The 16,601-nt window shown below is 38.7% G+C and overlaps 1 protein-coding gene across 2 annotated transcripts; it reads right to left on the bottom strand.

Annotated features, from left to right (window-relative positions):
• Nucleotides 1-1,562: 1,562 nt before the first annotated feature.
• ulk3 (unc-51 like kinase 3) lies at nucleotides 1,563-16,316 on the bottom strand. Of its 2 annotated transcripts, XM_026174313.2 has the most exons (17): nucleotides 16,183-16,316; nucleotides 15,474-15,616; nucleotides 14,317-14,457; nucleotides 13,591-13,711; nucleotides 13,269-13,364; nucleotides 13,004-13,147; nucleotides 12,210-12,292; nucleotides 10,752-10,907; nucleotides 10,479-10,584; nucleotides 10,297-10,337; nucleotides 9,998-10,100; nucleotides 9,198-9,262; nucleotides 8,798-8,876; nucleotides 7,288-7,328; nucleotides 5,019-5,066; nucleotides 4,824-4,887; nucleotides 1,563-2,693 (listed from the first exon to the last, which is right to left on the bottom strand). In XM_026174313.2, the coding sequence occupies exons 2-17, from the start codon at nucleotides 15,576-15,578 to the stop codon at nucleotides 2,677-2,679; spliced, it is 1,410 nt and encodes a 469-aa protein (XP_026030098.2). In that variant the 5' UTR covers nucleotides 15,579-15,616; nucleotides 16,183-16,316; the 3' UTR covers nucleotides 1,563-2,676. The 2 variants fall into 2 exon arrangements, with proteins under 2 accessions (XP_026030098.2, XP_026030106.2); XM_026174321.2 differs by lacking the exons at nucleotides 1,563-2,693; nucleotides 4,824-4,887; nucleotides 5,019-5,066; nucleotides 7,288-7,328 and adding an exon at nucleotides 7,586-7,764.
• Nucleotides 16,317-16,601: the final 285 nt, after the last annotated feature.

Raw genomic sequence — 16,601 nt, 5'->3', positions numbered from 1 at the left:
AAGTGGGGTGACCCATGGATTTGGGAGGTTCTTATGTCACACGCATACAATGTTCCATTCATGACAGCCATGGAGCCATAGCAACTAGCCGACCTGCTCTCTATGTAGAGGGATGATGGAGTCAAGGTCACCCAGCTCCTTAGGGACCAGAACATACAAACCCCTCTTTATAGGCAACAGTGATACCAGCACTACTCGTGTGTAGCTTTAACAGTACCAAAAGAAAAAGAGAGGGAGGAAGGGAATATGGAGACTGATCGAAGCCACAATGCTGTAGGTCGTGGTTTAGGAGAGGAGGATCGGTGATGTTTTGGAGGAGGGGTTGTGGGATAAGTTTTCCATCTAAGAAGCTCCCATTCTGGGCTGCATTACTGTAAGGTTATTCAGCAGACTTTTTAAGAAGGCAATATAAATTGGCAGTACTCCCAGAAACAACAAAGCAAGCACAAGGGTCAAAATTGCATCCAAAGTTTTCCTGGCAGCAACATGCTCGCGCTATGATTAAAGCAAAGAAACTGAGCCAACACCACGGGCACCGACAGCCAATTACAGCCCCCTCCATAGCACAGCCACAAACTCATCACCCAATGGTTCTTCATCCCGTTGCTTCGGGGCCATGCTGTTTCTGCTCTAACCATACGGTCTGGTACAGATTTACACCTGGCATGACCAGGTGATTGTTATTAGCTAAATGAGAGCACAGAAAACAAACATTAATCTGAGTCCTGGTTTTGAAGACCGCTCGTAAACCTATGACAACCACAGCTGCAGTTTTTTAAGATATCAAAATACATCTCTTTCCGATTTTCACAAAACTTTGTCTTTTGATCTACTGATCCAGTTTTTAAATGGGCAATTTAATATTGGAAATAAGTTGGAAAAAGCGAACGTGACAGAAATAAAAAAAGAATAATCAAAGAACTGTGGAAATCAAAATATCTTGGCTTTTAGAGTTTAGCATAAATGAAAAACACACACACAGATTCATGCATTTCCATTAATGGAGCAGTACTGTGTTTCACTGGAAACTGCATGGTAAACACATCTTTCAAACTCCGAACTTTCACTTTGTAAGACAGGCCTTGTTTTCCCCCCAAAGAGGCAAAAATCTTATTTTGGGGGTGAGTGGGACAATCATTTTACTTTTCCAAAAAAGATAACAGTAAGCCAAAGCTTCACAGAATAAAAATGTGGATCTATCATGTTAGGTCTTCAACTGACATAATTTTGTGAAAAAACCTGGACGTAGCATTCTTGGCAAAAGAGATTATGCAGATGAAATAAATTCCTCACCATTCTCCAGTTTTTGTGACATTTTATTGAATCCGTTATCTCATCTCATGAATCATATTATTAACAAGTATTCTTACTTTTCCCTTCCCTGCCTCCCTGTCTCCACCCCTCGTGGACACGAGCCAGCTGTTTCTACAGAGCGCACTTCCAGATGATGACGGTGGTGAGGAACCAGGAGCGCTGTTCACACGAAGACAAATAAATCTTTGCAAAGATTCTGAAAAATAAGTGTTTGCGACGTGCTGCTGACAAAACTTCAGACTGCACAATTTTTAAAGATTGTGATTTTATTTTGAGACAGAACTGTCATTTGTGATTTGTCATTTAATAAATACATATTAAAATTCACACTGTATAAAGAAATTAAATAATGAAACAGTACAGCAGAATGAAAATCTTGCAAACAAACATACAGTATAATATTTTTGATAACTGTATTAAAGCTCCCTTTTGGAATATTCAAATAAATGAAATCTAAACGGTCCGTGAAGACCTACAACAGCGAGGATCATTGGCTTGCCACCATCTATTAAGTTTTTTACCGTTTCACAGAGGCCCAGTTATGAAGGCTTTACTTGAACTCCACAACTCAGTGTATCCCTCAAATCTAAAGCCAGTGCCAAACCTAAGAAAATGCATGTCTAGTGTAAATAAGGCAGAGGCCGCACCTCTCCAGTTTTCCCCTCATAGCGGTGGAGAGAACTCCATCAGTGGAGAGAGCATGGTGAGCCTGTGGTTCACCCACAGTAAAGGCAGTGGGGGGAAAAGGGGGGTGCGGAGTAGTATGTAGCTGTTTGTACAGGCCTCTATATCATATATCGTACACATCATCTATACTATTTGCTGAAAATGCTTTTGAAACATCTGTATTTTCAGTTTTTCGCAGGTTTAGTTAAACTTCAAATACATTTGAATGTTCTGCACCAAACCAAAATGCAACAGTGCCAGTTGCGTGTTGCCGTGACAGTGTTGTATTGTCATACAAGCTGTCCACCATTTACATATCAATGGTGTGTCAGTAGGAGGGGATTCGGGCTAAGCAGGGCAACAACAGTGTAAAGAACAGGGAACTTTCACATTCAGCAGTGTGCAAATCCAAAATTCAAGAGTTTCTTACCAGCCAACTTTTTTTTTCCTGAAAAATAATAAACAGAAGTTCACTACCTGTCCAATCATTTCATGTAAAAACTTTACAGCATCAGCCAAAACATTGACCACATTTGGCTGGCAAGTGCAATATCCCACCCAGATAGTGTACTCAGTTGGTTAGGATGTGGTGTGATTTGGCTACAGCAGAAAGCTGGTCAGGTGAAGGCTCTGTGTCCAACCTGTACACTGACAGACAGCCGAGGAGTTCCAGTCTTCCTACGGTGGCTGTCCTGTTTACTGCAAACAGCAGGCTGAGAAGACAGAAATGTGTCAAGCTCCACTTTTTCAAGATTACAACACATTTCCTACAACATTTGAAATAATTATTCTCTAAGGGTTCGGTAAACACATCTGGCATCCAAAAAGATGAAGAATATTTTCCAGAGTTGCTTAGGAAACTTTTATGTTATTCATTTCGACTGATTAAAGGAAAACAGTGTGTTAGACTAAACATCTTCAACATTTTTATAAAAACAACTCTTTATAAACATTTAAAGTTTATTTATAAATTAATTATCTAACTTAATGCGCGTTTGTGTTACTACCTATGAGCTTAAATGTGATGTCTTTCTCCTTCTCCTGCTGTGTACTGAAGTGCACATCAGCAGCCCAGGTGTTCTGTCTGTGCCACTGCATAATTAGCAATCACCGTTACACTACGTAGATATCACTTCATCAATCAGTTTTCTGAATCTAAATTCAATTGTGAAACTTTAATGAAAGTACAGGCAGATTAAAGACCAGCTAATGTCCGAATTGACTGCATCAGATATTCAAGTCCTCACATGCGTCTCTGTTAGGTAATACTTAGGAGAGTCCAGGGCTGCAGTGCATGTGTGAAAAGTGCTTTAGTGTGTCGTCTCCTGTCCACTCTCCAGCATAGACAGACTGGCATCCCACCAAATAGTATATGTAGTTTGCAGTATATGTATACTCTTCTTGTGATTTTAATACTGATGTTATAGCAGTGACAGAAACTAATAATCATCTGCATTTAGAATAAAATGTACTCTATGCTTATTAGGCCTGCATCAGAATTCTGGCATGATCCCCATGTTTCAGATTTTTCCATGAAAATCCAATTGCTTATACTTGTTTGTGTATTTTTTTTTCTTGCTGACATTTTCTGCATCAGGGTAACAAAAGAAGCTTTGAATTATTTTCTATAACAATCTTCTTCTGAGGTGTTACAGCTCTAAGCCAACTCATCTTTGAACAAAGCCAGTACAAACAGCCACTGACACTGATAAAATATAATTAATTTTGTAAACACACTAAATCGTGACCTTGGAGGAGATGCGAGTCCTCTTTTATTGTTTGTTGCTGCATGAGCCAAACAGAACATGTCCAGTCCTTTTCCATAAATAAACCTTTATGTAAATGGAGTTATCAGATATTCATCTGCCAAGACCTTCATTTCTATCCCCTGCTGGGCTACACTGATCATGCATATGATGCCAGTTTAAATATTCAGGGCTCCAGGCTTGTAAGGGAAAGGTGCTGTACATGGACTACCAAGACAGTCTGACATGTGATTTTTTAGAGGAGTTTAGAGATCTCAGTTCTCAGCAAAAGTTGGTTATGCTTATGTTGGTGTAGTCTAAGGTCACCAGACTTGGGCGTAGCTGCGACCCTCTCTACTACAGCTACTGTTGGATTAGTGCCAGCCAGGCTGACTGTGGTGTGGTTTTATTAAAATAACACCAGCAGAATAAGAAGCCACATTCTTCATGAAACTTAAACGGCCTCTACAGTCATCAGTTGCCTTCCCCCGTTCCTGTCTTTTTTTCTTTTTTAAATTCATAACTCCCCAGGAATCCCTAGCGGAGAACAGGATATTGTCCCGACTTTAAGTATTTACTATCCATCTAGGAGCAGAGCTTAGAAAATATGAGGAATTAGGTTTTGTCTACAAAGGTTACCACTACAGAAATTTGCAGATATTAAAACTTAACTTTGTGGAGACGTTTGACATGTAGCGACACAAAAGGAACAAAAAGCAACCCTTAAATAGAAGTTTCGAGTTTAGACTTTTTAAAGTTATTATTTTTTTCTTTGAATATGTCTCACTTTCACAATATAGGCTATACGGGAGGACAGGGCTGCATGGAAATAAAATGAAAGAGTCAGGGAGCCCAGCAGGGCGGCCAGAGCAGCAACAGAATGGCTCATATTTTACTAGTGGAAAAAACTTCAGTGAAAGGACATTTCATTGCAACTTGAGATGTGTGTTCCTCACCTACAGCAACTTCCACCACATCCCCTCACTAACACTACATATACTGTAGCTACTTATCAGAATGGCTGCAAGGTAAAATCAAAAAAGTAAAAACACATTTAAGGGCAAAGTAATGATTACACAACACAACAGGGAGACTCACAACTTCTGACGGATTCTGCGAGAGATTCTCGATCCAGAGAAACGTCCCTTTGAGTCTCCTGCATCTGAAAAATTAACAAAACATGTATCTTAAGATCCTTGCCTCTGTTTTTTTTGTAAATCAAATGTTTTCTCATACAGTCTGGGGTCTTTCTTCTCCTTCACTTGAATGTACGCTGAAGGAGTGCATGCTTACCTTAATATGCTTTTTGAGGTATTCAGCTCTGCTCATGAGGCTTTTAATCTGATGAGATACAAAATTCCAATAAATTTGGTAACAGATACACAGTTACAACACAGGCACAGTGGCTTTCATTTTAAACATGTTTTCTACTCAGGATTTTAACTGTGCCTGCAGCATGAATCCAGAAGCAAGGCTGACTAGTTAAAATATAATCCATCCCATAGTAGATGAGATAACAGATTGTACAGATATTCATAGTTCCTAGACTTCAGTGATCCCCCTTTTCTCTGGTTTTTAATAAAAAGTCTTCTTTGTTATCAAAAGGCTGTAAAACAAAACACATTAGTACAACCCTCAGCTGTAGTTTGTGGTTACATAACACTAGTAATTCTCAGACAGCTTCCAGTATGACCATATAGTCTAATTTTTTACATTTTATTGTGACTTAATTGCCTTTAAGTGAAGTATACAGATGGTTAATTGTTTTTTGTTGTGTATTATGTATTTTATTTATTATTTACTCTACACTGTGCTGTTTTTGTGCATAAAACAAACAAACAAACAAACAATAAATTCTGGATGCATGTTGGCAAAACCTGAATTAAATCAGATCAAACCAATCATCTCTGCAACTTAGTATTTCTATTTTTTGAAAAGATTTCATATGGCACACACGTGCAAGCGGTAACTGCTGTCATCACAAGGCTCGAGGATGCTCTTTACTGTGGTAATCAGTCCTTTGGTGATCATGAAGGTTTTTGGCTGCACCTAATACCTAGTTGTACCCCCACTTTGTCACAATTTAAAGCCAGCTCTCTCAGGTCTTACTGAAGTAACATCTGAGGATCGTAATGACGGGAGACCTAAATTGATGACGTCCATAATGTCCCTTTAAAACACCAATCTTTGGAGCCAAATAATCATTCTGACCACAGGTTTTTAGTATCCGGCTCTGACCCCAACCTTATGTAGCCACAAAACTTTAATCACAATCCCTTTAATCACCAACTACAATAAATGTGGAACAAATCTACACGGGTAAGCAAAGTATATGGGGCATGCTGATAACTTGCAGAAATTTTATTACCAACAAAGGCTACAAGACAAAGAGATCCCATGTATGCTCAGCCATAATGACACTATGTCAACATACACTAGCTAGATCCAAGCTATGACTCACTACTGAGAAGCCAGAATATTGAATTACAGCTTTGAGAGACCAAAGTGTGCTCAACAGTAGATATGAACGCACATGGAGGCCAGCCATGGCAGCATGTGTTGGCTTTTTTAGGTTCTCACATACACACATGCTTTCAATCTAATACCCCAAACTCGCCTCCCTAATGCTGCATTAGATTATTACAGCCGCAGCTGAATTTACTTAAGACAAGCACCCATAAAACTTCAAATAGGGAGGTCTACACGGCCCATTCAATCCCCCCCCCCTTTTTTTTGGCTTTGTTGTTGAAATATGGCTGTCTGTTGTTGGATCAGTTTCTGGATTAACAATCTTCACAAAAACAAAAGACTCCGGAGCTTTACCAACAGACATACATAACACCTCATCAATGCAAGAATCCAGGATCCTAATTCCTCAAAGTTACAGTAAGCAATCTTACAGGATTGCAGAATTTAGGGTTTTATTCAGCTTCGTTGAGGATGTTGGAAAAACATGGCTATTATTCCCCCAGGTTCTCGCAAGTGTAAGAAGATTAGAAATAAATAAATGGATGCTGACCTTCTTGACATTTTAGATTCATCACATCCCCACATTTTTAAAAACATTTCATTTTTAGCTGACTGACTTTAAAGTTGACATTACTCTTTTGCAACAGAGGCTTTCCAGCCTCTACAGTAACTGAAGTGGATTAGAAAAAACAATAGTCTATGAATGAGACATCTAGCTAAATTTTAGCAAAGTTTTTAAATTGTAAAACCAAAAAAAAGCACCATAAAGCTTTATGTAACTGATAATTTGTCAGTATGTGTACCTCTGCAAGAGTGGTCACGTGACGCACTGGTAATACAAGATATCCAATTATCTACGTGGACAGTGATCTATGGGTATGTTACAGGAACTATAGATGATGAATTATATTATTTGTTCTTTACCAAAAAACAAAACAAAAACAAAATCGTATTTGATGAGTGGAAAAAATGCTTGCAGGTTATGTGATGGAGTGTGTATTGTGGAAGGTGATCAGCTGAGGGCTCAGTGGAGGTAGGAGATTGTCGTTCCTACTGTGAGCACTGAACCAGAATCCCTTCCTCACACACTCACCTCGCTGTGGAGCAGCTCCCTCCTGCGGCCCTGGGGCTCGGCTGGCTCACCAAGAGGAGAAAAAAAAAAGACATAAGAATAATGAGGAAAATAATGAGGAGATGAAGGGAGGAGAGAAGTCCAATACCTAATTACTTAGTTTGTTCTGGGAGAGGTCAACTACAAGACTGGATTTCACTAGTGAGGTTCAAGATGGGATGGTTTCTAATGTAGGCCAGTGTTTTCACCAACTACCATCCAAAAGAGAAGACTCACAGAAAATGGAGAGAGATGAGCAGTAAAAAGAGGAGTCTGTGGTAGTTAGGCATGATGAAAAGCTGTGTGGCAAAGAGCTCCTAGACAGTCAAAGAACCAATCTTTTCCCCCGACTATACTCCTCATGGTATCCTCTGCCACAACAAGGCTCCCTGACACTGGAGAGAGAAGGTGGTTGGGACTGCATTCACCAACCAACTAAACCAGTATAGCATAACAAATCTAAAAAAAAAAAGAAAAAAAAAAAGCTATCAGCGTTATTCTACACGTGTAAAAATTTTCTTCAGACAGCTTTAGAAACTAATATCCATTTCAAGTGAAAAAGTAACAGTATTTTTTAATTGACCAGATTTGTTTCAAAAGCAGTATCTGAATGCTTAGAGCTCTTGTCTATTAGAAAGATAATAGTTTTTGTTTGTTTCCAGTGTGTAAACACAAATAAGTGAAGTGTTCTGTCTGAATGGGAAGCAGATGGCAAGGCTTTCATACCACACACAGGGTGCTGGCACGGGTCTCATCCCAGCTCAAAGCCACATCTGGATCACTCTATTCCACCTCTTCCATTGGGCTGATCTTCCAGATGAGCTCATGAACCCAGCCTAATGGACGCCAGGCCACAGACAGAGTCACTGGAGTCTCTTCTGTTACTCTGTCTGTCATACTAAGTGTCCCCATCTCTCTCCAAGTCTGTGGTTTCACAGTCTCTTGTCTTTCACCCTTTCAGATTACCTTTCACTCTCCCCCGGTCACCCTTTCTTTGCATCCACCTCTCTAAAAGACCCTTTGTCATGTTTAGTATCTTTTCTTATTCTAGTTAAATTACTCTTTATTCACTCTCCAACGTCTTTCCCTTGAGGATCATTTTTCCTTAGCTATTTCTTGACCTAGCTATAGCCTCAACTCTAACTGAATTTCCTGAACTCTGAGTCCTAGCCTACTCATTATTACCCCACTTTACATAACTCTAAGTGCCAAGCTGCCTTTTAAAATTATTTTTCTTCAAAATCTTTCTTATTTTTCTCTCTCTAGTACCAAATATTTGCAAACACACGAACAAAGCTGCTACAGTCTCAGTGTGCAGAGAAAGTACCAGATAGAGGACTACAAGATGGTTTCATTGTCTTTGGTGACACTTCAGCATTCCCTATGCTTTAGCACTTTAGCTTACCTTAAGAACCGGTGAAGTGGCTCAGCAACCAACATCTATAAAAATCTGAATAACTGATGTTATAACGAAAGAAATGTATTTGTCTACCTGCTAGTCCCAACAGTAGTTCTCCTAAACACTGCTGGTACATATCCAGTGCCTCAAGGTCATCTGATCCACTCTCCTCCTATACAGGAAAGTTAGGCAGAAATTATTTAAGCCAGTATATCAAGTAACTAAAAACTAACTAGCACCACTACTACTACTACACAATTTATTCCCTTCTTGTTGGCTGCTGAAACAACAGACACAAAACTGAAAAAACAAACAAACATTTGTTTGGTTCACAAATGAGCTTAAAAGATGTGGTTTGGATATCAATCTAAGAGAAGGGTTTGGTTTTTTACTCTTCCACTTAGGTCTTATTCTCCATTATATTGCCTTTACTTCACTTTGCCTTTATGTGTAACTACAGTGATGTCATCATCCCGCAATAAACCCATCTAACCTTAGCAATGGCAGTAGAGGCCATCTCCAAAGCAGCTAGCAGACGTGGCTGATCTTTAGACATTTCTGCAAATGAAGAAAAACAGAAAACTACTTTGCATTGCTGTTGAATTTAGATAGACACACAGCAGAACTCATTCTACTGAAACATATGCAGAACTTTGAAATTAGCATGAAATATTGATGCATCTTATGACAAACTGTATTGTGGACACAGTGGTTTAGTTATATATTTGAGTAATTGTTTGAGCTTCAGACTGAAGAAGCTTCTCGATGAGAGGTAAAACGTCTTCAAGAAACCTAAATAAGTCCAGACACTTTTCTTTCCAAGCTCTTTAGACTACGATGACCTGGATGACTGAAAACCTTCACAGACATTTCACCTCCAGGACAAAGAGAAATGAACATTTTTTTCCTTCTAATACTGATTAAAGTTTTACATGTTTCATCTTTGCATGTTTGCTATTCTACAAAAACCCATTTTGAAGTAAACATCCAATTATTTGATCTAAGTTAAAAGAAAAATGATACACAGTGTGTGGCTAAACAAGGCTCAAGTTTGATTCATAGTGCAGCACTAAGTGAACCTGGACTTCACAGACATATTGCTTGAATGAAGGCTGCAAAGACTGGTGTGTGGCCTTGGTAATAATGTGTGGTGTAAACATAGGATATTGATTAACAAGCACAGTGCTTATGTAAAACAAAATACAGCAGGCTACATCCAGCTTGGGAGCCATGTGGTGCCTCAGCCTCTGCCCGGAGATGTATGTTTTTTATTTTTATTTTTTGTTTCTTTACCTCGGAGGACGTCCCTGGAAGTCCGCGCCTGCTCGAAGCTCAGCCTGTTGTCCGAAGCTACCAGGGCTTTCAGCTCCTCAGCTCTGGACACATACTGCCTGACCTGTGGAAAGGCCGCTTACATTGACTTAACTTAATTACATCAACCACAACATATGGTTCTCATGCTCTCTATACACACATATGGTTTTCATAAAGAAGAATTCATTACAAGTGAGAGCCACTGGATTATAGGGAAAAAAGCAACTGAAAATAGAGGGCAATCCACATGTGAATGTGAGGACTGTTTTCAGGCCTACCTTTTGCCTGAGGGCCTCTTTACGTTGACAATTTGTTTCATCTAGGGAGGGCAAAGAAAAGAGATGTGTTGGTTTTTCATTTATTGAGTTTCCTTTGCCAGTTTATTGTGCTGGAACAAAGACAGTGCATCATAGTGGGCCTTAAGTCATAGACAGGATATTATGGTGGTTGTTGCTCTTACAATAAATAGCAGGGACAAAGTGCTCAAGAGCACTGCAGTAAAGCGAGAGTGCTGCAGACCTCTCCCCCTCCTGGTCCTTCTGAACGGCCTGTAGGACCAGCTTTTTCTGGAAAGAAGAAACAGAAAGTGGCATTACTGATTGGAAACGGATACAAACGTCTATTCATTAACACCACACAGCGAAAGTATGTTTACAGACCTACAAACGCATGTATAAAAGTCAGTCACATACAAAATATTTCTTGAAAATCTGGAATAATCCTAGTCTCTTACCGCTTTCACTATACTTTCTGCAGTTGGCATGTGCTCCATATCCACAAAAGGGTGGGTAAAGAACTCTGCAAAGGTAATCCGGGCATCTGGATTTCTCTCCAGCAGCCGCAACAGAAGGTCTCTGCAGTCCTTGGATACCCTGGCCCCGGGAGGGAGCTGATACAAAACACAACCTTATTGCATTGCATCCAATCGGCATGGTGATACAAGGAAAAAGGACAGCACATTGTTACCACAGACCCTCTGGTCTCACGTTGCTACTTTCTGTCAAAAGATGACCTTTAAACTCTCTGTGTGAATCCCTGGATAATGGGCCATGTGCTAATGCAATCAATTAAGTCTAAGACTAATGTCTGATTCAAGAATCCTAGTGTTTTGAAAGTCCTCCAACATTAAAGTGCACGGATCGCGGATGCCCCAGTAGCCCATCACGTACAAAGGTTGGACAGAGGGTTTCATTACTGTCATGGGACCTTTGCTGCACGTCATTCCGCCCCTCTTTCCCCTTTTCTTGTCTCCATTAAAGAAAGGGTAAAACAAGCACATGTTTTCTTGATAATTCTTCCAATCTTAAGCCTAATGTGGTTTGCGCATGTGGCAAAAAATAGGACAAAGACACAAATAGAGTTATTAGTTACTAAGCCATTTAATTAATTATCTCTCTCTGTCTCTTTTTTAAGAGATCACAAGCCCTTGTTTTCTGTATGTAAACACAGTTTTCAGTCCCAGACTGCCCTCTTAAATCAGTATTTGTCAAACTCTGGAGTAGACCACAGAATCACTGCAGGAGAGGACAAATGAGAAGAGTAAAAGTATGGAATGAAGCTAAGAGAGGATAACATTTATTTAGGGAATAAACAAACAGCTTATGCTGCTGTCTTGATGTTTATTTCACTCAAATTCATCTAGTATCTTTTATTATTTCTCATCATTTAAAAGTTCATGTTCTTCAGCTTCCTAGAAGAGACATTTCAGATTGTCTTGAATGTTGTAGGTGATTTAAGAGGACCAGTCATGTTTCAGTAGAGCTTCAATTGCTGGTTCCTCTTGAGTGGAATAGTTTGCCATCTAGTGGTTAAATCCAGTACATGGGAGAAAAATACTTGCAACTGTTGTGTTTTCTACACAGGCCACCTACAGCATATTTCAGATTTACTGTTAGGAAATTATTACTATGCTATCTAATTTGAAGAAGATGTAATGATACATATCAATCTGGAAAACCTGATCAACCCCAATATACTATGGAGATACTGTACAAATGTAACAAAATGAAATGCTTAAATTTGTGCCTTTGCATACTGACGAGCAATTTTTATAAACATAAGAAACATAACTATAGCATTCAGCAGGATTTCTACATCCATAGTTGGAATAGTCATTGTCATTTGCACATTTGCTCATAACCAGTGCAATTCAAGTTTTTCTAACACATTCACCAGATTGCTCATAACTTACTTCAATAGGTTGGTTGCTCCTGATCTTCTCCTCTAATTCAGCATATGACTTTGATGCAAATGGTGCTCTGCCAAACAATGCCTCTGTGTGCACAAAAACAATGGGCAGTAGATTATTACAAAAGAATAATTATGCAATAATTACTGAGTACTTCATAATAAAAAAAATAAAGAAAGTGATTCAACTGAGCAATCTTAATAAACTCTTGCACACAGATACACAGATAGACAGACAGATAGACAGATAGATATTAAAACAATCAACAACTTGAATGTTGGATTTTATTGAAAAATTCTGTGCAAATGAAAAATTAAATTAATTCTACTTAGCTTTTCTAAAAAGCACATAATATAAAATATTCTTTTCATTTTGCACTGTACAGTGTCACACCGATAGCACACGTTACTGCTGTGTGCTATTACAATATTATTGCACAATTACTGCACTAAAAACCCATAAAGGGCTCTTCACCACTCTGTCACTTGATGATTAATAGTTCAATTCTACTTTTAGCCTACTGAGTGAGCTCTTTCAAGCCTGCAGGGTCAGTCAGCTGATTAGCCTTTTATTGCTGGAAAAGGAGTGGTGTCAAGATATTATAAATTACTGTCAGAAGTGAGACACACAACATGGCACAGGACAGATTACACCAGATTCTGTGTACCCAGAACCACATTAGTTGCCAAGATGTCTAACACAAATGCATTACAAGTGACAAATGAAGCAAAGTATTCTTCATGTTGATGGCATTTCACATTCACAAGAGATAAAATATGTGAACACGCAGTACTTGCCATAGAGAATAACTCCTACAGACCACAGATCCACCCTGGAGTCATACTGCCGACGGCACACCATCTCAGGAGCCATGTAGAGAGGAGAACCTCTCAGGACACTCTGCTCGTCCCATGGGGACATGTATTGTGCAAAACCAAAATCTGTGGGCAAATTAGGAAGTAAATTACATCTGAAACTATCTGTTTATTCTCTACCAGTTGGCATGTTTACAGTAAAACATTAGCTTCCCGTGCTTGTTGTTTAGTGAGTGCATGTGATCACCTGCTAGTTTCAGGATAGAGCCGCTGAGCAGAATATTCTGGGGTTTCAAATCCAGGTGTGAGATATTTCGCTCATGAAGAAACTGGAGGGCACAAGCTGTTTTTGTGGACAGATGTAATAGCTCAGGATAGAATATGAATGCAATTTTATTCCACAAACAAGTATGCACAGCTGAAAAAGTTTTCGAATTGGATTTAATTTCCAGACTTCCTAAAACGGGTATGTAAAAACCTGCTTCATGCTGATTGCTTTCAAACAAGTCTCTCATCAAAAACATTCACATAAAACTTCAGCAATATTGTTTGAAATGGGAATCACCCACCAATCTGCTGCAGGAAGCGCCGAGTCACACTCTCAGGTAAAATCCTGCGACTGCGAATGAAGCAGGAGAGATCGCCACCAGAACACCATTCAAGAATCAAGTAAATATTTTCAGCATCCCACTGATGAAAAAGAAAAGTTCAGACACTGAGGGACAGAGTCGAAGCAAGAGTATTAGTTTTATTTCACATTTATTTCGTTAATATCTTTCTTAATGTTTTAAAAACATAAATATCAGCTAAAAAAGAAGAAAACAGGAAGAAAACATATAAACAAGAGAGAAATTATATAAAAAATTTATATAGAAAATTATATAGAAAGTGATATCCAAACAATTAATGTAGAAAAAGGTGCAAATATAGTAAACACAATATTGTAAATAACAAAATGTTTTAAAACAATTTATTATTTAATCTGGGAAAAGTTTATATAATAATATGGGTCTAGTGCCTTTCTGTTCCTTTTTCCTATTTTATTGATTTTTTTAAGTACCACAAATATTATTTACAGTATTTTTTTATTTTTGGAGATTGCTGCAACTGGTCCAGGGTGTATCCTGCTTCTCACCCTACAACAGCTGGGAGAAGCTCCCGCCCTTATATTCCTGAACTAGATGAACAGTTATTAAAAAGCCAGACAGATAATATGGGACACAAAACTCTGCTCATCAAAAAAAAAAAAACCTTGCATAAGTACCAGCTATACTAAAACACATGTATGAGCTAACCTGGAAGTCTTTCAGCTGCACTATATGAGGATGGCGCACAGTCTTTAGGATTTCAATCTCTGTGAGCAGATTTTCTGTGGAAGCCTTGTTAAGAGTCTTCTTTCCAACTACTTTAACTGCAACCACCTCTCGACTGTTCCCCTGCAAAACAAACAAACAAACAAAAAAAGGTTTTAACAGGACTGCATAGTCATTTGAGAAATCAAGTACGCTCCATGACTAAAAAGTCCACAGAACCAACTTCAGCAGCAATGACTTGTGACCGTTTTCTGCATGACTACAGTTTCTCACAACATTATGGAAGAATTTTGGCCCACTCTCCTTTACAGTGTAGTTTTAGTTAACTGAAGTTTGTAGAAATTAATTTATATTCAGCTCTCTTAAGGTCTTGCCACGCTTTTAAATCGGGTTGAGCTCTGGACATTAACTGGACCATTCCAAAATCTTGCTTCTTTTCTTTTTCAACCATTCGTGACCAAATTAAGACAATGCTTTAACTATCAGTCAAATAGCCTCGCATTTTACTCTACAATATTGGTGCCGAGATCCTGTGGCTGAAAAACAAGCCCAAATTACCACTCCACTAATGTTGTTGACAGTTGGCAGGTGTTTGTGTTGATATGCTGTGTTTTTTGCTAAGTAGGGGCTGTACATTATAGCCAAACATCTCCACTATGGCTTTGTCTGTCCAAAGGACATTGTTTCAGAAGTCTTTTGATTTGTTATGTGCCATGTTGATTTGAGAGATAAGAACTTTTCTCCTGATAACCCCTCTTAGCAAGCCATATTATTCCGCCTTTTTCTAACTTTACCATCATGAACTTGAACATTTAACATGCTAGCTGAGGCTTTTGGAGTTAGGCTAGGCCTCTGTTAGGCTAGGACTCGGAGTTCAGGAAATTCAGTTAGAGTTGAGGTGACCACTTCTAAAAAACCTCAGCTTTTTTAGAAGTTGTCACACTTGCAGATGATCAATTAATCAAATGCGCAGGGTTGCATGGACACCTGTCTAAACTTTCTTTTTGACATTATTATGCATAGTGCATAACATACTCTGTGTGAGCCTTAAATGCAGAAAGAATTAGGAATGTAAAATGTGTGGTATATAATCAAAATGACTAATAATACCCACATTTACATATCACAGATTAACTCACCTTCCTGTAGGCTTTGTAGACTGTAGCATATGTACCACTGCCCAGCCGCTCTGTGAGAATAAAGTCTGACAGTTTTGGAGGAGCAAAGCTGGAAGTTGATGCCATGTTGCCACCAGCATGAGATTCTCCCACACAGATCTAAGCTGGAATTTAAGATCGATATGCTGCCTGTTAATACCAAATACCTAATTTTAACCAGCACGAAGAGAAGGAAGGGAAAGTCGTCAGTCTGACCACAGCCATATCGCTTCAAAACTATTGCAATAAAGCGTATTTCAAATATTCTATCAAATACATGTTTATAGTATAAACATTTTATTGAGTTGGCGTCACTTATTCTTCTCTATCCAGGCAGGCAAATCAATAGTTTGGTGAAGACTATAGCTTCAGTTTACTTTCGGTTGTTGTATCCTGAATTCATGCCGAATTTCAGACAGGCTAATGAATGCTCGTCTAGCAAGTATTTATCATCCTAATACACAAAAGAACCGTAAACAGTTTTTTTCTTTAAAAGTGCACACATTCCTGTTTACCCTGTTAGCTTCAGAAGTTCTAGCAAGCTAACTTAGCACTTTTACATTATGCTAGTATGTACACAGCCACTAGATGTACTCGAAGTAAACCAATGCCCGGATTAAACACAGAGTATATACAGGTTTCCTGGTTCACACAAAAATAACAAATGGACCAGGAAATATCTGTCACGAACCTGTAGGCCAGCCGCAGCATATGAATGAGGAAAGTACTGTTTACATCCCTGCTGTTAGACTGTCTCATGCTGTACAGCAGCTGACGTCAACACGTATTAAAAATATGTTACTGCCTCCTAGTGTTGATACTCCGTTACTGCAAGTCAAGGGAGCGATGGCTTTCTATGAAAAAGTCGTTTTTGATAGCGGTTTAGTATACTAGGAAATTAGAATTGTAACACCCACAAAAATATTACTCACTTCTCGAGGAGATCAGTTAAAAGATCTGCTTAAAACTGAATAAATCCTTTTTTTTAACCTAGTATTAATGTAAAACATGTAAAACTCTATATCAAATCTAATTTGGTTAGAGATAGATCATTTTTTTGGTTTGTCCTTTTACCACAATTTGGAGTCGAGGCTTTTATTTTCTATAAAA

The sequence above is a fragment of the Astatotilapia calliptera genome, chromosome 1 (assembly GCF_964374335.1).
Source record: "Astatotilapia calliptera chromosome 1, fAstCal68.1, whole genome shotgun sequence".
In the NCBI taxonomy this organism is placed as follows: Eukaryota; Metazoa; Chordata; class Actinopteri; order Cichliformes; family Cichlidae; genus Astatotilapia; species Astatotilapia calliptera.
This window is presented reverse-complemented; position numbering and strand designations above follow the sequence as displayed.